The sequence below is a fragment of the Castor canadensis genome, chromosome 10 (genome assembly GCF_047511655.1).
Source record: "Castor canadensis chromosome 10, mCasCan1.hap1v2, whole genome shotgun sequence".
NCBI lineage: Eukaryota > Metazoa > Chordata > Mammalia > Rodentia > Castoridae > Castor > Castor canadensis.
The window spans coordinates 117,367,327-117,388,200 of NC_133395.1; the positions used below are offsets into that span (position 1 = coordinate 117,367,327).

At 37.1% G+C, this 20,874-nt stretch overlaps 1 protein-coding gene across 9 annotated transcripts in view; it reads right to left on the reverse strand.

Moving 5' to 3' along the window:
• The window catches only part of Cfap20dc (CFAP20 domain containing), a 205,875-nt gene extending 185,670 nt beyond the window's left edge, over positions 1-20,205 (reverse strand). For 5 of the 9 annotated variants that reach the window (XM_074044080.1, XM_074044082.1, XM_074044079.1 and 2 more), the window contains exons 1-4: positions 19,879-20,205; positions 17,329-17,418; positions 14,547-14,640; positions 5,655-5,727 (exon numbers count right to left, since the gene is read on the reverse strand). In XM_074044080.1, the coding sequence (XP_073900181.1) occupies positions 5,655-5,727; positions 14,547-14,640; positions 17,329-17,418; positions 19,879-19,899 (278 nt within the window). In that variant the 5' untranslated portion in view covers positions 19,900-20,205. Of the gene's footprint in view, positions 1-5,654; positions 5,728-14,546; positions 14,641-16,954; positions 17,112-17,328; positions 17,419-19,878 lie in introns of those variants that run through there. The other 4 variants (XM_074044081.1, XM_074044086.1, XM_074044087.1 and 1 more) reach the window with 4 other exon arrangements.
• Positions 20,206-20,874: the final 669 nt, after the last annotated feature.

Genomic DNA, 20,874 nt, shown 5'->3' on the forward strand with positions numbered 1-20,874 from the left:
TAAGAAACAGAAACTGAAACTTTGAAGTCTATGTGGCTCTAAACTTCCTAAATTTTCTTAGGAAAAAACCCTTTGTTGCCAATTATCTCTAGTAATTAATAAAAGAATTCACATTACCATCCACTGATAAGGAACTAAGAAACAGAATCAAAGTGTCCATCCCAAAGCCACAGAACTTGGATAGCACAAAAGAAAAAAGACAAAAACTCTGGAATGAGTATCATAAATCCTAGACTGAATTCCAAGTTGGAATCATTAAATTCCACTCACACAGTTTCAATTTCAGACTACTGTAACACAGAGATCACAACAGATCTGTTAAAATTTGTAAAGACTATGTATACTTTTAGGGCTCTCTCTTTTTTAAAGAATTTATTATTTGCTTCAGACCTTTATCAGATTCCAACACAAGCAGTCCTCAAACAGCTAAGGGCTCAATATGTGCAGCCCGCAGCAATACTCATCTCTAGGACCACAGTCCATGCATCCTAACCTCTCCAAAGAGCACACCATGTCCACCACACAGGCTTTCATAGTTTTCAAACTATATATTGGAAAAGCACTGGCTGTGCTGAGTAAAAATGGGGAAGTGTCAATTCACTAGAGGCATAACAGTATAAAATGCTTTCCAGAATTCATTGAGATAATGACAAAATCAGAATAGAGAAAAGAACTAATGCAGATCAACAATAATCAGCAAAATGAAAGCAATCCTTGTCAAGAATGTAATATTCCAAAATCATTTAGTGTGATTGGTGGCATCAAATATAGCAAAATGGATTTCTATTTCAAGATGCAGTTGGTTCTTTTCCAAGAGCGTAGGTCTAGGGAGTTCCTCCTGTGCACAGCTGTCTGCCTCCAGGCTCTGAAACACCTACCAACCCCACACAGGGATCCACTGGCTTGCTACTGCCTTCATGATGCAGTTTGGAAGATAACACAAAAATGAAAGAATTTTTAAAAAACTGTTGTTTATTCAATCATTTATCTTCAAGTCAAACAGACACAGTTACACCAAAATGCTTTGGAAAAGAAGACTGCACTAATACTACAAAATAAGCAAGTCATAGTAACTTCTGTGAAAAGCTGGGGAGTCTTATGGATTGATACCTCAACACTGAAAGAGAAATAAAAGTGGATTCTGGGCCAGGTGCACCCAAACATGGTGACTCAAGTTTATAATCCCAGCTATTTGGGAGGCAGAGATCAGGAGGACCATGGTTTGGGGTCAGTCTGGGCAAATAGTTTGTGAAACCCCATCTCAACCAATGGCTGGGAGTAGTGGTTCATACCTGTAATCCCAGTTACATGGGAAAGCACAAATAGGAGGATTGTGGTCTAGGTGGCCTGGGCACAAAGCAAGATACTATCTCAAAAATAACCAATGCAAAAAGGGCTGGTGGAGTGGCTACCTGCCTAGCGAGTTTTGAGGTACCCCAGCACCAAAAACAAAAAAGAAGAGTCTATTATTTTACTGCTAAGTGTATGTGTGCTAGCATGGTAAGTACTCTCCTTGCCCCACATACAAGATGTAATGCGTCTGCTTAACTGTTGGTCAGCTCATGGAACTCAGAAGCCATCTTACTTACCTACAGGAGCAAGATTTTGAATAACATAACTTTTAAACGCTATAGAATCAATGAAGAAGAGGAAGTTACTTCTTAGTTTTCATTAAAACAAGTCTAATGTGAATATTATCATATTGAAGATAAAAAGAACTAAAACAAAACCAGAGAGACTTGGGTAAGTTCTTTATTTAGCTGTCAGGCAGCTATCTCTCAAAAGGATAAACACAAAACATCTCAGCATGAAAGACTTTTCATTCTCCGAACTCTAATTGTAAAACTATTATGCAAAGCCCCTTAGTACTTCTATCTGTACTGAATCCAAATAAACATTAACTATACGTCTACTACTCATGTATGTGTAAAATTAGAAAAATAACAGTATCTACAAGTAAGGCAGCCTGGCATGATGGTACACAGCACAGGTTCTAGGTTTAGATTATGTATTTGAATCCTAGCTTTGAGAGTTACTAGGTCTACAAACTCCAGCCAATTCCTTAACCTTTCTGGACTTCAGCTTCCTCAATGATAAAACAGGTACTAATTTTGATCATCGCACAGCTTATTCTGAGGATTAATTGAGCTAAAAGAATGAATGTACTTAGAATAATTTAATGCCTAAATACATAGAAAGTGCTTAACAAATGTTAGTCATTATTATTGCTATATGCTAATCTTCTCGTTTAGTGCTTGTGACAAATCTGTGACATATTATTACTCTCATCCCATGGGTGAGGCAAGTTAAGGATTCTTCCCAAAGCCCCAGAGGTGAAGAAGAATTTGACTGCAGATCAGTTCACACTCTTTCTTCTACCTCACATTTCACATGTTCTCCCACCAATCTTGCTCTTATGTCATCATAACACTTACCAAAACTTGAACTGATCTTTCATCCTGAGAATAAAGTATATGAGGATAGAGATTAGTCCCATTCATTAGTCTGCCCTTCATCCTGCTCACTCATTCATATTTCACAGTCTGTTCTGTGCCAGGCATTGTGATAAATGCTGGAATATCATGCTGAGTTGAACATCTCTGTCATCATGCAACTCAAAGTATACTCAAAATGTATACTAAATGTATACACTTTTAGATTTATAATAAAGGAAAGAATCAGGGTGCTAGAAAATGGCATATGAGATGAACCTCACGTGGCTGGGTGAGGGAAGGGATCAAAAAAATCTTTGGACAGTATCACCAAAAAAAAAAAAAAAAAAAAAAAGCCTTTGGGCAAAGGGCTTCAGAGGGAGTTAGCTAGGCAAAAAGACAAAAAGATGGGGACAGAAAGTACCTGTGCACAAGACTCTAAGAAGAGACCTCACTTGGCAATAAAAGGGAAAAATTTCTGAGGCTGAGAAGAGCCAGTGTGGTGACAAATCATGAGCTCACAGCAGCGTGTATAAGATGAGATGAGAATGGAGAAGGTGAGTGTATAGGATTCGGAGGTTTATCCTTGGCTCAGTGGGAATTTCAGTTGTTTTTTCAGAAAGATAGCTCTGTGTTGACTAGACTGAAAGAAGATGAGAGAAGCCAGGAAGTCAAGTGGGAAGCTAGAACAGCCATTCAGGGGAACTCTGATGCTGTTTTGCAATCACGGAGGTAGCAGTAAGGGGGGAGAGGTGTTCAGATTGAAGGTTTTTCAAATCCCGCATGCCTACCATGCTGCCTGACAACAACAGGACTTCAGGCATGTGTTTGCTGAATGAAGGAGAGTGATTTCCTCATGCAGAGATGTTGTTGGCTCTAAGGCATCCACTAACCCACATGTATAATCTCCTCCTGAGCAAGGTAATCATCCAGTGGGCATGAGAGACACAGGAAGAGGCTGAGGAAATGATTACTAAGTTCATAAACCAGCTGGCAAGACTCCACTTATGAAAACCCCTTGATGTATAAGATATACCTTTGTGAAACAAAATGCCTCTCCCACTCTGACAATGGAAAATTTTAGAAGCCAGATATCTTTCTGCTGTGTGACTTTCCCAGCTTGTTAGAGAAATGTATTATTTAAAATAGCCTAGAGCTATGCTGCTAGAAACACAGTTAAACACTAAGGGTGCTGAAAGAAAGTCCTTTCATTTAAGGAAGAAAAAAATAAAAAATGCTGTGGTTAGAAAGAGAATCTATTACTCATCATTCTAGTTTCCTTCTAGTGAAAACATGGTCTCTGACATTTTACTTCCTATTACAGCAAAATATTCTGATTATCTATTAGAAATAAACTGAAACACAGAGTTAATATATTTTCTTATGATTAATCTGATAAATTCATTAGGTCAGGACAGATAATGTCTTCCCCATGTTATTTAATAATTAAAACTTTTTCCCAGAAGACATTTATTTTGCTAAAACTATAAAAATAAAACCATTTGGAAAATTGAAATGTTTGTCCATATGAGTATGAGAACACATAAGAACACAGGAATCAATGATTATAGTGAACTGAATTCAAAATCTAATCAATTTCAACACCTCTCAATATATTTTCCCATCCTTAAACAGACCAAGAGCACTAGTAATAGGGTAACAAAGAGGTAGTCAGGTTTGCTTATGTTAGCAGCTGCTCTCCTACTAGGACTAAGTTAAACTGAGATACTTGTTGACTTCTCAATAATTAAAGCTTTGTTACTAAAGTAGTTAAAAGGACATATTGCCTAGGCTTTGATGATATGCTTAAGTGTTTGTGGGCACAAATAAAAGTTAATTTTGCATCAAAAAAAGAGGTCTCATTGGCAAAATATTCTGTTCTAAGGTTCAGCCAAGTTTCTTGCACAGCTTTGATTACAAGGCCAACTGGCACCACCTCCATCATTGCTTCTGAGGAAGCTCAAAGTACAGGTGGAAGAGAGATCATAAGAATAAAGGAAGCTAAACTGGATTTCTATATAAGGAGCTTTGAAAGCTTAAAATATAATTTGCCTTCTTCCATTTCAGAAACCACTCTCCTCTGCACTGAAAATAAAGCTTTATATGGTACTCTCTGTACCTTCAGAATGTCTTTGGAGTCTTTAAAACGCTTTTTCTGCAGAGCCAGAAAGTGGTACATAAGAGCATCAAATAATGCTTTGGTCTTCTTACTCTAAGAACTATTTTAAAGAATCTTGGTGAGTATGGCAAAACATAAAAGATCTTAGAAGCTTAAAGAGGTTTAAGGTGAAATAAAACAAAGGTATAAATTGTTCTAACGCTCCTTTATCATTCAAGAAAACAAGATTGCATCTTACCAGCTAAAATTCATACTTTAACAACACAGTCATTAATATCTCAGTTTATATAAATAGAGAAATGAATAATCACAAGTTTATGATACTCTCATTTTAAGAAAGCTCTTTTCTCCTTTTTAGCTTGCACCAGTACAACTAGTACAAAATTATCTGCATTAGTAAGAAAAATTTTTTGTTCCAGTATAAAAAAATAAAAGCCTAAGCTTAAACCTTGTACAGTTATTAATTACAAAGAAAAATTAGAAAATGCAATGGTTTATCTAAAGTTTACAAATGTATTAATGAAATCTTAGATAATATTCAATTCAATTGTATGTGAGTCTACAAATCAAGTGTTATTTTCATGCACAGTATCTCAACACAATAGATAGCTCAATGGAGTAAAAGTTGTATATTTTCATTTTTTGCTAAACAATCTAGCAAGGTATATTCCAAACTGTCTATATGTAGAGAGGAGGAACCAATATCCGAACTATTATAAATATTATTTAAATTAGGTATTTTAATAATTTTAAATCAACCATAGTTTTGAACAGCAAACAGTATAAAATATAACATTACCCTTCACTTGAACCCAAATCTCACTAAATGATATATTTCTCCATGTTACAGGATATTTATTGTCAAAATCATAATTCTTTGATATCTTTTTAAACATGAAATTTGCTTTCTTTCCCTAGAGAAATGCCTAGAGTATACTGATACCTAAGAAATACGATTAAATTAGTTTAATTACTTCATGTCGACTTGATAAGTCACTGCTATTTAATGCAAAAACTGCCACTTGCAATTAATGACTGTTGGTACTGCAATTGATCAAATGTCTAATAACATAAAACATTCAAAGAAGTTCTATATATCTTACAGCAATTCAGTGGAGAAGTCCTGTCCCAGGGGTATGTAAATCTGAAGTACAAGAAACCTCTGGATCAGTCCAACTAGAAAGAGAGGGGGAAAATATACATTCAAATGTTCAAGCCACTTATATGTGAACATAAACACAATCACACGCCATCAACAAGCTAAAGCTTTTAGCATTTCAAGAAGATACAGACCTGCAATAGTACTATCCCTGAGCTATAACCTCATTATGAAATGAAAAAAATTGATGAATGTCAAATCCAACTCTAACAAATGTTACCTTTTAAAGCCCCATCTGTGGCACTGGTGAAATTTTTATGAAAATTTAAAAAATAATATTTTATTTACTATTTTTATTAGACTGCAAGAGAATGTACACATAAAACTACACACTTGACAGAGACATATAAAATTGAACTATAGATGCTCATCAAAGTGGCCATAAAGTATGTGGCAATTATTTTTATTCAATGACAGTTTTAATTGTACTCAACAACTTAATAAAGAACAATAGATCAAAAAAGCAATTCTAATTGTGATAACTACAACCGAAGTTTTCATGAGCCATATCTAGTTCATATGGTTTTAAATGTGTTTAAATATTGAGATGGATGGAGCAACATATTTTCATTTATGATACCTTTAGTTAATTCAATACACTTTTTTTTTTTCCTATTTATTAATTATTTTTTATTTTTTTTTTTTCATTTTTCTTTTATTATTCATATGTGCATACAAGGCTTGGTTCATTTCTCCCCCCTGCCCCCACCCCCTCCCTTACCACCCACTCCACCCCCTCCCGCTCCCCCCCTCAATACCCAGCAGAAACTATTTTGCCCTTATCTCTAATTTTGTTGTAGAGAGAGTATAAGCAATAATAGGAAGGAACAAGGGGTTTTGCTGGTTGAGATAAGGATAGCTATACAGGGCATTGACTCACATTGATTTCCTGTGTGTGGGTGTTACCTTCTAGGTTAATTCTTTTTGATCTAACCTTTTCTCTAGTTCCTGGTCCCCTTTTCCTATTGGCCTCAGTTGCTTTAGGGTATCTGCTTTAGTTTCTCTGCGTTAAGGGCAACAAATGCTAGCTAGTTTTTTAGGTGTCTTACCTATCCTCACCCCTCCCTTGTGTGCTCTCGCTTTTATCATGTGCTCATAGTCCAATCCCCTTGTTGTGTTTGCCCTTGATCTAATGTCCACATATGAGGGAGAACATACGATTTTTGGTCTTTTGAGCCAGGCTAACCTCACTCAGAATGATGTTCTCCAATTCCATCCATTTACCAGCGAATGATAACATTTCGTTCTTCTTCATGGCTGCATAAAATTCCATTGTGTATAGATACCACATTTTCTTAATCCATTCGTCAGTGCTGGGACATCTTGGCTGTTTCCATAACTTGGCTATTGTGAATAGTGCCGCAATAAACATGGATGTGCAGGTGCCTCTGGAGTAACAGTCTTTTGGGTATATCCCCAAGAGTGGTATTGCTGGATCAAATGGTAGATAGATGTCCATCTTTTTAAGTAGCCTCCAAATTTTTTTCCAGAGTGGTTGTACTAGTCTACATTCCCACCAACAGTGTAAAAGGGTTCCTTTTTCCCCGCATCCTCGCCAACATCAATACACTTTTAATTAATTTATCCTCAGTAAGTAAGAACTGATAGCTTTTATTCCCTAACACTAGTTTCACCTGGATTAAAAATATTCAGAGAAAAACCAATCCCTATGGCACTTTTGATAGCAGAAGTCTACAATTGCTTAAAAAAATTAAGATTTTATATTACCCCTTTGGGTCCACTCACATAATGCCTTTCCTCTTAGATTTTTAACTTGTTTGATTTCTCAATTATGAGGCTCTTAACAGATGTTTTAGTATCACACCATTTAAAGCATGCAATTTAGTAACTTTTTTTATCTTGATTTTGTCTGTGAACCTCCTATAAAGTCAATAGTACAGGCCAGCAGATAGATTAAAAACTTCTTGGAAAGCAATTCGTCTGAAATGTTGCTATTTTCTATTCTGAGTTAGCAGGCTTAACAAGCTTAATTATTTTAAAGTAACAATGCATTTCTGGTAGCTTGATATAAAGACCTTTTGGTTTCAACAGGTATCATTTTCCATTTACATACATGTGTACATAGTATTTGCACTATATTCATCCTCCTTCACCCTTTCTCCATATCCTCAGGAATGGGAGGAGGAGAACATAAAGAATGATGGAGAGGGTGAATTCAACTATGATATATTTGATATATTTTAAGAACTTTTGTAAGTGCCACAATGTACCCCAACCCAGCATGACAAAACCAAACCAAAACAAACAAAAAACCCCACAAACACACACACACATACACACACACACACACACACACAAACCCTTTTGGTTTATGATTCCTATAGTAAACTGTTGTTGCAACATTACTGAGCAACTTAGTTTCTGTGTTTTATCCAAAATTTAGTTTGAATATGCTTAATAATATTTTAATCAAACATACAGGAATAACTTTTATTTAAAAGTACTAAGCTTATAAATTGGTCAACAGTAGAGTAAGCAATATAACAGAAATAGGAGCTAACAGGCTATGGTCCTGGAAAATTCTCCAAGAATCTGATTCTAGTATATTTATGGGGAAAGACAGTGAGGCAAAAGAGTTGTGATCTACAAAAGCAAAGTGAGATACCCAAATGAGGCCACCTTTAATAAGCCATCATCAATCTATCTTACACCTCGCACTAACTGGTCCATGGTGTTCTGTCACTTGCACAATGGCTTCTAGAGTAAACAGAGCTGAGAAAGCATTGGGATAAATGAAATCAGTCTTTTAAAAAGGTTCCTAATTTATGCCACAAGTCTCACTGAAGCAGTATTGTTCCCTTCAAACACAAAGAACTTCACTTCTAGGGCATTTTTAGAAAGATCTCTGCCCTCAAAAGAGCTTTGTACTTCAACTTTCTCACATACAGAAAGCCTAGTTTCCAAAAGGTTTCACTTCTAAGATTAAAAGAAGTATGATGATAACACACCGTGATGATCTGACAAAGAAAAAAGCACTTTAATAACATTTGACACACTGATCTTGTGTGTCAGTATTGCTAAATAAACTCCATAGGAATATTTGTTCCAGTGGCCTAGTAAATTTAAATGGACTCTTCATGTCTCCATTGTATTTAAAATCACTCTAACACTCAATGTGGAACTACTGTAAGTCAAAAGATGCCATGAAGTACATAAAACACATAAAGATTTAGTTTTTTTCCTGAAACATGCAGGTTTCTGCAGTTTTATAATCTGTTTTCTGCTCATGTTTTAAGGGCTCAGGCTCTTTTCTCTTTTGCATATTTTAAAACATGGTTAACTGGTAAAATGCTATTAGATTCTTAAACAGTGGTTTCACAAAAGCAGAGGAGATTTTGTAAACTTCACATACATTTTACAAGAATTACATTGCCCAAAGACGTGGGATGAGACCACTATATAGTCATGCTTTACAAGTACCCTGAAAAATCACAACAGAAATTATTCCATGGTTCCTATCATAGTTTTGGCATGAAGAGCACACTGAAGTATACCTCTCCCATCTCAACACACAAAACAAAAATCAGTTATGCCTTCATTATGGACTAGTCCATGTCCCTTGGGAAAATCAGTAACCTGTCTGGGTCCTTTCATTTTTCATTCTATGAAACTGGGCTAATAATTTCGATTTAAACGTCATAGGATTATGTGTATGGATTAAATTAGCCCTATCACTCAACAAAGATTATTGAGCACCTACTATGCAAAGCAAAACTCATTGAAGTTTTTGCAACAAATAAGATAGACATGGTCTGCCCTTTTGGAACTTATATTCTAATTCCATCAATGAAAAGGTCAAGGTTCTAGGAAAGCATATACTCCTGGGTTCTTGGAGGGAATAGGATCATAAGTGAAGGTTTTGTTGAAGAAATAACATTGGAAATCATTGGAGAGAATAAGCAGGAATAGACAGGGCAAGGGGTTTGGGTGTAGGAGACAGGAACAAATATTGTAGGCAAGAGAATACTCTATCCTGTGATGGGAAAGGACACAGTGGATGGAATGAATGTTGAAAGGCTTAATGGGATAGTGTAAGAGGAAAAGAAGCAGGAGATAAGTCAGAACCCAATCGTGGAGGGCCTTGAAGACCATATGAAGGATATGCGTCAATCTAAAATCCATGTGACGCTACTCAAAAGTTTATTCAGTAAAGCTTTAGTTGAATGTCTGTTATATTTCAGGCACTGTTCTCAGGGAACAAATGGACTCAGTTATCTCTACCAGTGGGGCTTCCTTACTGGTGATGGTAAGAGAAACAATAAACCAACCTAAGAATTACACAGCAACGTTGAATGGTGATTTGGATGTTGGATGGGGTGGGGGTAGAGATGGGTAAAAGAGATCAAGAGTGGAGAAGGCAGTGATAAAGGCAGAATGGGACCTGCCTGGAACTGAGGGGCGGAGCAGGGGAAGGGTGGGGGAGTGGGGCAGGGTGGAGAAATGACCCAAACAGTGTATGTACATGTGAATAAATGAACAACAACAACAAAAGAGTGGAGAAGGGATATGATGCATGATTGTAACTTAAGTATAGGTCTTCTCATTGAGAAGGTGACATTTAAGCAAAGGCTTGATGGAGGGGAGAGGTGAGCCATGTTGCTCTTAGGGGAAAGAAAGCTCTATGTAGTGGGTAGCACCTGTGCACAGGTGCTAAAGTGACAGGGCACCAAGCTATGTTTCAAAACGGCAATGAATCCTTTATAGCTGGAGCCTAGTGAGCAAGGGAAAGGGTAATTGGAGATAAGGTCAGGGAGTTACACAGGTACCAGGTACTTCACAGTCCTACAGACACTTGGTTTTTACTTTGAGAGCTAGGGCATTTTTCAGCACTGGAGTAACATGACTTACATACTATTTACAATTTAAAATTATTTCTCTGACTGCTGATTTGACAAGACTATAGGAAGGCCAAGTCAGAAACAGAAAGGCCAATTAGAAGACAAACTCCAACAGTCAAAGCATGAACCACGGAAGCAGCATTGGAGGTGGCAAGAAGTAGTCAGATTCTCTATCTTTTTAAAAAATAGTGCCAGTGCCAACAGGATCATCCTGATGGACTGAATGAAAATGAAGAAAAATAGAAGCTTATTTAATTAAGAGATTTGGTCTGAGCAATTGAAAAGATAATTTGCCAACATTGGAACAAGGCAGACTGCAGGAAGAGGAAGAATTTCTAAGAGCAAAGATTAGGAGTTAGGCTTGGGATATATTACAGTTAAGCTGTCCAAGTAGAAATGTCAAATAAGCAGTTGATTCAAAAGTCTGGAGTTTAAAAAGTATGAACTAGAAATGCAAGCTATAGTAAGACAGATGGTATTTAAATCCATGAGCCCGAAGATAATTACTGAGGGAGTAAATGTGGAGGGCCAAAGATGGAGTCCAGGGGCACTGCAACATTAAGTTGGGTGGGGGTGGGGGAAGAAGAACAAAAGGACACTAAGAAAGACCAGTATAGTACGAAGAAAACTAGAAGGTTGAGCATCCTGGAGGATGAATGAAGACAGTGCACCAAGATGGTGTCCACTTTCTCAAATGCTACTGATAGGTAAAGTAAGATGAAAGCTGAGAACTTGGTTGCTGGATTCAGGAATTCAGAGGTCATTAGTGACTGTGATAAGAGCACTTTAGTAGAATGGTGAGATCAGAGCCACTGAAGGGTTTAGCAGAGGAAATCATGATTTTTACAAAGGATACCAAATAGCAAAGTGAGAGTACAAAGAGGCCTGAGAGAACCTCATGAAGATGACTTAATCCTCCAGAGCAGCAAAAACTTAGATTGGCACAAGGCCTCAAGGATACCATTTGATACAGATGCCAGAGGCAGAGAAAACAATGGCTTCAAACATTAGCCTCAAACAGAAAATTCTGAAGAGGACATTCCAAATCATAGATGTTTATGTGTGACAGAGCTGCTTCCACATGGGCAACTCCATATGACATGGCCCATGTAGAAGAGCAGCAGGGATTTATTTAACTGGTGAATGATTCACTCAAGTCTCCCTATCAAGACCAAATGGTTACAATTAGAAATTATAACCCACCATGTCCTAGTTTCTTATTGTGGCCAATTTAACAAACTTAATGAACATCAACTATGTATCTGACACTAAGTTAGGGTTACAATGATGAGTCAAGAACCCGTGCCATGGAGAAGTGCCTAATCTGATAACCAATATCATATTTGATAATGCTAAGTGAAAAAAAATTGATGTATTTAGAAATCATGAAATATAAGATAACTCAGAAATATTACTACTTGTGAATAGCTATACATAATTTCATTAAGTTTTCTTCCTATGTACCTAATATAGTCTGAAACATACATGAAGTACCAAATGTCAAGTTTGCATAAAGTACGTTTACTCTTAAAATAGAAATACATAATGATAACTGAGCTTAATTTAGAAATGTTAATTGAAAGCCAATTCTCTGTTCAAGACATGCCATTTAATTTAAATTTAACCATTATCAACCTCACACAGAAAGTCATTTTATATAAGCAAAAATAACTATAAATTTCTGTTATCAAAAGTTCCAAATAACTAATGCACTAGTGCAGAGCAGACTGTATAAACTGTTTCTTTTATTACAGTGCTACATGTGCTACAGAAATGCCAGATTAATTTTTAATTACAGGGCATTGTACAAGAAATACATTAAAAGATTCTTCTGTTTCTTCCAATTAAAAACTACCATCTTTTCATTTAAAAAGGTAATTATAAGACATTAAGCTTGATTTCTGAAAGAAAAAAAAACCTTTAGATAAGAGTAGGAAAGGGGAGTTTGTGCTTAATCACTTAGGCTTTGGTAGAGGAAGATTCTTTCTCAGAACCAGATGAGAAGGTTATTAGAAATGATTGATTTTATTAATAATATGACCATGTGCATAGATACTGAGGCATCAAATGGAAGCACAAGTGGTCATTATAAAGTTCACCAATAAGAAAAAAACCAAAAGAACTAAATGGCTTAGAGCTGTCATGTTCCTACAACTCAAATGTATCTGTTTCTCAAAGTCATTATCCTGAGACAGACGGACTGTCTTTCCTAAGAATAAACTACAGTTTCAGACATGTTTCCCTCACTCATCTTAGTTCACCTACTATACAAGTATAAATTTATGTGGAAATGAAAAAAAAACACTGCTATTAAATGCACACACACAAATAGGAACTATGAGGAAACAATGATTTACTAATGGTGATTAATCAATAAAAATCCTTTTAACAATGATTATCTCTGTTTTTGAATTTTTATTTTTTAAGTTAGTTTATAAAGAAACACTGATAAGCCACTTTAGAACAAATCACCTTCCATTTATAACTTAAATGGCTTGGTTTTTGTATTAGAAATCTAAAACATGCATGTAGTAGCTGGAAGTAGTACATAAAGCAGAGAGTCTATGCAAGCTTAGAAAACTGAGTTAAGATTGGGAAGTCAGGTATCAACAACAGGTCTTTCTATAGTGCTGGTACATACTGGTATTTGATAAACCTTTATTTTTTGGTGGTACCGGGGTTTGAACTAAGGTGCTCTACTTCTTAAGTCATGCCTTCAGCCCTTTTTGCTCTGGTTATTTTTGAGATAGGGTCTCGTGTTTGTATCTGGAGCTGGCCTGGATTGCAATTCTATTTAAGCAGGATGATAGGTGCATACCACTGTGTCCAGCTTTGATAAATGTTTTCAATGAATGAAGGACTAAGCAGATGATGAATACAAAAAAGAATCGTGTTTATATTTTCTAAACACCTAAAATCTATATTTAACATGTAGGACATAGTCGAAGGAAGATCTGATTAATTATTTTGATAAATTCTATGCCTTAAATTACATCAGTTAAATCAAAGCCTCATGTGGTGGCAGAGCCTTGATTTTTAACCTCATCTTTGCCAACAACTATACTTCTGATCATAAATTTAGGAGAACTCTCAAGGTTCCTTCTACTTTAAAATACTGATGCTAATTTCCAGAGTAAATAATAATTGCAATCAACTCTTTGGGCTTTTTTTCACATCCATACTTACTAGATATTAATAATCCTAAAGGTATATGAGTTATTATGTTATAAATAATGTCTTTTTTTTTTTTTGGTGGTCTTGGAGTTTGAACTCAGGGTCTTCCACTTCGCTGGGCAAGCACTCCACCACTTGAGCTGTGGCTCCAACCCTTTTTGCGTTGGTTATTTTTTAGATAGGGTTTTGCACTTTTGCCCAGGGCTGGCCTCAGACTATGATCTTCCTACCTCAGCTTGTTCTTTGACTTTGGGGCCTGCTAACTGTTTGCCCAGGCAGGCCTCAAATGCTGATTTTCCTATCTCTGCTTCCTAAGAAGCTGGATTTACTAACAATGTCTTTTACAGTATTTTTGATAATTTTTCTCACAGATTAATTTCTTGTAATTTAGTAACTCCTGAGTTTATTTCAAAATTTAGCCTTAACTGCCTGAGTTTTGCTGAGGAACCAACCTCAGTTTATTCTTCTGTAAAAGAGCTATTATGAGGATTAAAAGTTACTGAATATAAAATGCTTAGAAAGTTCCTAGTCCAGAGTCAGTGCTCAATAAATACTATTACTACTATAGTTAATTAATGATTATTAAATAATATTGTAAATGTTAGATTTCTAGTAGATAGGCAGAACATATTTTAAAAATACTTAGCATAGGGCCTGGCATATAATTACTTTCTTTATTAGAAAAAATCATGTTACTTCACATTAACAGATACCAGAAAAAGTCATACTAATATGCATGTTTATAAGATATAAAAGCATAACTTTATTAAGTGTTAAGCTTTGATATTAAAAATTTCACTTACGGATTTGCTTATGCTCCTTTGGTAACTGAATTTTGTTTGTTTGACTGCTCCCTTCTAAGACAAACACAAAACTTTTAACTTCTTTATCAAATTCCTATAGAACAAAATGAAAAGTGGTGATTGAAGTATATTTTATTTTTATTTAGAACTGCAAATTCACAGGAAAACAATTCCATATTCAAATGATTTAAAAATAGACTCAGGCCTCACTAATACTCTTATCTTGACACTTGCTAGGAACTGGAATATAAAAGCCACACAAATCCCACTTGGCAAATCCCTTATTATGTCAAGGCATTTATTTGTCCTGCAAATGATAAGAAGTTTTCCAACTTCAGGGATTCCCAAGTCACAGCTTAGAGTTTCTAGAACTTACTCATTCCTCCTTGCTTTTAACCTATGTACTTCTGTCTAACAGCACAGGTCTGAACATCACTTCTGTTATGGTACAAGAAACTATCTAACATATGTTATATCCAGTCTGGACACATTTCATTCATTTTAGGTCACTGCTCAAACAGAATTAATTATTGTATTATTTTATATCTGCTATGACTTTGAAGTTTCATATATAATTTACTTGAAATCAACATGAATTAAAATGTTACAATTAAGGTCACCGAAAAGCTAAGCTAGGAGAAGCAGAAAAGCAAAACATACCTAAAACTGAAAAACCTATTATATATAGAATCCAATCTCCATCAGTCAAAAATGCTAGTGAAGATTATTTTTTAAATTAAATTAAATTATTATTTTTTGTGGTACAAGGGACTGAACCTACGGGCTCATGCATGCTAGGCAAACACTCTACCCTTTGAGCCTTTTGTTTGTGTTTTGTTTTTGAGATAGGGTCTTTCTAACTTTGTCTAGGCAGGTCTGGAACTCATGATTCTATGATCCTCACCTCTCCCAAGTAGCTAAGACTACAGGTGTGCGCCACTAATCTGGCTGAAAATGGTTACTTTTCATCTTGGAATAAGTTCTCAATCTCTGTGAATAAAAACTTCCTTTTCACAATAAAATATTCACTTGAAGGCATTATACTTGGGCTTTTTTGCAGGTTAACAAATGCATTAAGCTGCTAAGAAGCAACAAATTTGTATTATATCCACCACAACAGTATGTTTATGAATCTGAAATTAACATACTTGCACAAAGTACATGAAAGCATATTATTTGTTCCATCTATGCACAAGTTGGGCGTATACTTAAAATTTTTCAATAGCTTCTAAAATCTTCAACATGGTCATAAACTACTGCATACTCTGGTCTCCGCCCAGGTTTTCAAGCCTCATCTCCTACCCTGCCCTCTCCCTCACTCTCTCCATCTTAGCCTCAACAGCTGCCTTCTTTCACAGTTTCTTGAAAATTCAAAGCTCCCTACTGACATGCTATTCCTGTTGCCTGAAATACTCTTATCTCTACCAGCCCTACTCTATGCTCAGTTAACTCTTAGAACACAAAGTCATATCTTTGAGGGAGCCCTTCCTGATCTCCCACCATATACTCTCAGAGTACCATTTTCTTCTCATTCATAGTAGTAGCTGTGTGGTTTTAATCTTATCCTCTCCATACCTTAGGCTTCTGGCCTATCAGATGAGAACAGGGCTACCAATATCACAACATTACTTAGACTATACAGTATTACATAACATATGTAAAGTATTTAATGTTATGGTTGGCAAACACCAAGCACTTAATCAATAGCTCTAAAATTATCCATAAAATAAGGTCCCTGGAAAGCATTCTTCTCTTGGTTATACAGAAGAGAAGAAGAAGGAGGGAAAAGAATAGGGATGGATACAGGTTTTTGAGCTGGTGGCAGCAAGCTGAGGTAGCTTCCACCTGATGATTCCTGCTTTCCTTGTGAAGTACTGGAGGGCAGCTTCCGCTGAGTTAGGAGGGCCTGTCTTGGGTGTGGATTGGGGATGAGAGTAGAGAGTTTGCTGGTTGGAACCTGAAGATAATGTAGAAATAATCATTTTGGAGACTAAGAGAACACAACAGTACAATTTTTGGGACTGTTCAGGTTGGACTTATAGGGTTATTAATCTGAAAGGCTATTGATATTTTTCTCTAAAGGCTCTGAGGAGTGCAAATGCAATCAAAGAAAAGACTGGGGATATAGAAAAGGCTGACTAGGCAGGCATGATGAAAGGACTAAAAGCAAAGGCACTCAAGGTCTTGATCAGAAAAGTGACTGAAATGATGGACTAGTTTCTGGGTTAGAGAGAAAAGGAAGTGAAGACAGAAAAAATAAATAAATAAAACTAAATACAAGGGAAAAGTAGAGGGTTGATGGCCTCAAGGTCTCAATTAGACTGAAGAACAAACACAGTGTGAATAACTGAGCAAGCAACCATAAGAATCAAAAATTGGAGTCAGAGAAGGAGGTCTCAGTGTCTCACCTAATAATTTCAGAGGTCTTACAGATTGTGGTGATAAGGTCGAGAGTGTGACAGCGGGCATGATACTTCAGCAGAATGGAAGAAGTCATTAAAGATGAAAAAAATCAAGAAATCGCGGTGCTTAGGGCTCAGTTTTCCTCATTGATATTGAAGTCACCTAAAATAATATAGCACAACCTGGTGTACAGAGAAGGGATATGAGCCGTGTGCCCAAGCCTTAAATAACTAAGGAGTAGTGTCTAGAAAGATTACAGCCAACAAGGTCATGAGAGGGTTTTGGAGTGAAAAACAACACTTCTGAAATCCAATCAGGCCCTTTTTTTTCTATAACATTTCTTCCCAGTATTTACAAGACTCTAATTTCTAATACTTACTTTCCAAATCACAGATGGACTGCCAAGGATCTTCCATTTTGCTCCAGGATTTTTCCCCTGAGCACTAAAAATTTCAACAAATGCACCTCCCTAGAAAATAAACACAAGATATTTAAAGTACAAGTCAATGCTAAGGAGGAAATAGTATCATGTAGTATAAAAGCAGCACTCCGGGCATCTGATAGTTAAATAGATCTGGGAGGAAACAGGATCCCTTATTATGCCTACTTTATACCTTGATTATATCTGCGCTACAACCATTCTGATTTAGGTCACCTCGGATTAATGATTTAAGTTACTAATTTTTAAATCATGATAAAAAATAAGTAATAGCATACAAATATTATGTGTGAGGCTCATTTACTTGACATGTACAGATCATGCTTCAAAACATTCATTTCAACCCAGACTAAAGCGTTTTAACTCAAATCTCAAACTAAACCAGTAAATTCTGATCATTATCTGTGAATACAATCTTTCTAGTCATTTTGATCAGGACTCCAAAACTGTCTTTTTAACTATCTGGCCTTGGAGTTACTTAATTTCTTGATTCTCCATCTGTCAATGGAATGTTGGATTAGCCAGGTTAGTAAACATAAATCATCAAGCACAAACTTGGCATACAGCAAGAGCGCAATAATGCCATCAAAGATTGTTGAAAACAGAAAAATTAAACAGTTTAGTACCTGTGAGAGAGCAAAAGGATTCTTATTTTGAGCATTCCTACAAAATCTTTTCATTAATACAAATCAATTTGGTGATACATAAGAAATAGAATTTCTACAAGAATCATTTCTATAGATAGGCTACTTTTCCCCCACTGTAAATGTGAGAACACAAAGAAACATGCTTATGTAAAAATGCTAAAGACATTACTAAACGTCCATACACTTTTATAATAAAAAACAGGAGAATTACATAAGATGATTGTCTCTGAGTAAGAATATACTGCAAAAATTTAGAATCTGAAGCCAGGGGTGGGTGGCTCATATTTGTTATCATAGCTACTTGGGAGGCAGAGATCAGGAGGATCTGGGTTGGAAGTCAGCCTGGGAAAATAGTTCTTGAAACCCTATCTCAAAAAAACCCATCACAAAAAAGGGCTGGCAGAGTGGCTCAAGGTATAGGCCCTGAGTTTAAACTCAAGTACCACAAAAAAAAAAAAAAAAAAGAATTTAGAATCTGAAATGGAAACTAAATATGGTTTGAATTATAAGCAGCATATGAGAAAATCTAATTTTCATTTTTCTCAATAATATAAAGATATTTTCACTTCTGAGTTTTAACACATAATTGCTTGAAGTTAAGACATTTAATTTCTTTTTCCCTAGACAGTATTATGTGCAAAACCAAATACAGGATAGAACTACTATTGCTTCTAAAAGAAGGTCTTATTTCACTATGAATTTTAAATTTGAGACAGCTGGGAGTTTTCTAAAAGAGAAAAACCATTATACTTGGTGAAATAGAAAACTTTTTCTCCCCTTCTTTTTGCTTTCCCATCTTTTCCAAGTTTCTCAGGGTGGGCATGTGCTACTTTTTAACAATATACTTTGTCTGCATGAAGTGAGATAAATGCTGTAAATTTGTTCTAACCCATATAATGATCACTTTAAAGTGGGATAGAAGAAAGATAGCAGAATACTCTGAGCACAGGTAGTGTTTGGTGAAAAGGCAGAAGCAAAAAGAGGTGAAGACCAGGGGAATGTTTTAGGCACACAGACAAAGTTTTTAACAGCAGAATTCGGATGGTAAAAAACTGTAAATAGCAGGTGTAACCCCAAAATGAGGTGAGGAGAGCACGGAAGGAGGCTAGGACCAAGGAAGAGAGCAGCAATGTCGCTTCTCAGGTTGCTGATGAAAGCAGGCCATGCAGGCAGACACCAGAGGATACTCAAGGCGAATGAAGAACCCAGAAGCAAGGTTCCTCCAAGAGTGATTCCTGGACCACCTACATAAGAATTACTTGGGGGAAGACGTTTTAAAGCTGAATTAACTGACCCCATGTAGTTTCTGATTTACTAGGTCTGTGGTCAGGGAAATCCACATTTTTACAAGTATCCCCAAGTGATCCTGATGCACCCCACTGTTATTAATTTATTGATTTATGGCTTCCAGTTTGGGAAAAGAAAACAGAACACAGCCAAAGTGCTTATTTTCAATCTGGGCTTTAACCCATTCAAGCATTCATTCGCTCTCCTTATTAACCTTTGAGATGCCAGTTTGGTGCATCTATAGCGCTGGTTAAAACTCAAGATTCTGACTCAGCAGTTCTGGGGTAGGGTTTAAGATCTGCATTTTAATCAGAATCATTGGTTCCGCTTGGAGAAGCACTGCCCTGCAGAGTGAACAAAAGCCAAATCCTATGCGTAGATCTTGACTGCTTGCCTCTTTTTCTTTTGGGGTCAAGACCACTCATCCATTCCTTCCAACACCCCTCCCCCAAAATAAAAGCACTCTGGTGTCACTGGGGTGAGGGGATCTTTATCCTCACCCAAATCACCCAAGAGGAGAAAGCTACAGACAGTTTGGAGAGCAGTTTCGGGTTACCTGGTACTCATTTTTGAACATTCCCGCAGGGGCCCCGGGGCTTGGGGGGGACACAGAGTTCGGGGCTTCCCGCGAGTGGCCTGACCCTGAGGGCTGGAAATCGGCGGACGGGAAAAGGGCTTTGCAACTGGCCCCGACTCGGTCAGGCTCTTCTCAGCCCCTCCAGCACCATCGCGGCCCCCGCCTCCGGGGTGTCCCGGTCAGGTGAGGGCGCAGCTGCCTGGCGGGCTCCGGCCGTCCCTGGGGAGTAATAGTGTTCGTAACCTAAGTGACAGGGCGCCTTCCCGCTGAGCTCGACGACCGCCCGCTCGACCAGGAAAGGCGGGCACTCTCCCACCTCGCCCCGCCCCGCCTCCCATCGGAAAAGGGCGGGGCCAGAGGCGTTTCGGCCACTCCCATTGGCTGCCACAACGCGCCTGCGCATTGCATGGCCTCAGCTTCTCGCCAACCAGCATGTGAGGCTACGCAGTGGCGCAACGTTGCCCAGGTAACGGAGGGGCTTAGGAAAATGGTGGCCCGCGTAACGTAAGACAAGCGCTCTCCTTAGGTAGTAAATTTTGGAAGCTAAAAAGCCGAAACCTAACGTTAAGGGCCACACCAGGGCCTGGACTCTTGTAGAGTTTCTTTCACGCCGCCTTGAGCTCTCCTTGTAAACATTGATGACTCGGGTTTGGTCAGGTGGCCTTTGGTTCACAAGTTCCCAAACTTGGTTTCGCTGAGACAGGGTCTGAGACAGGTCTCCTGGACCCTTTCGTTGTTTGAGAAGGACCTATAGGAACTGGAAATACTTATTCAAGATTATCGTACACATTCAGAAGCAAGATTTTTTTTTTTACTCAAAATAACTTGCAAGGAGACAAGCACTTAAGTGTAACTATTCAGTTAATGCATTTAGTTTCTATATCAAAACCACTCGTAAATAGAAAGTATTATCAGTTTTTAAGTAACTAGCCAAACTAGGTTTTTTTTTTTTTTAACAAAACAGGTTAAATTGCT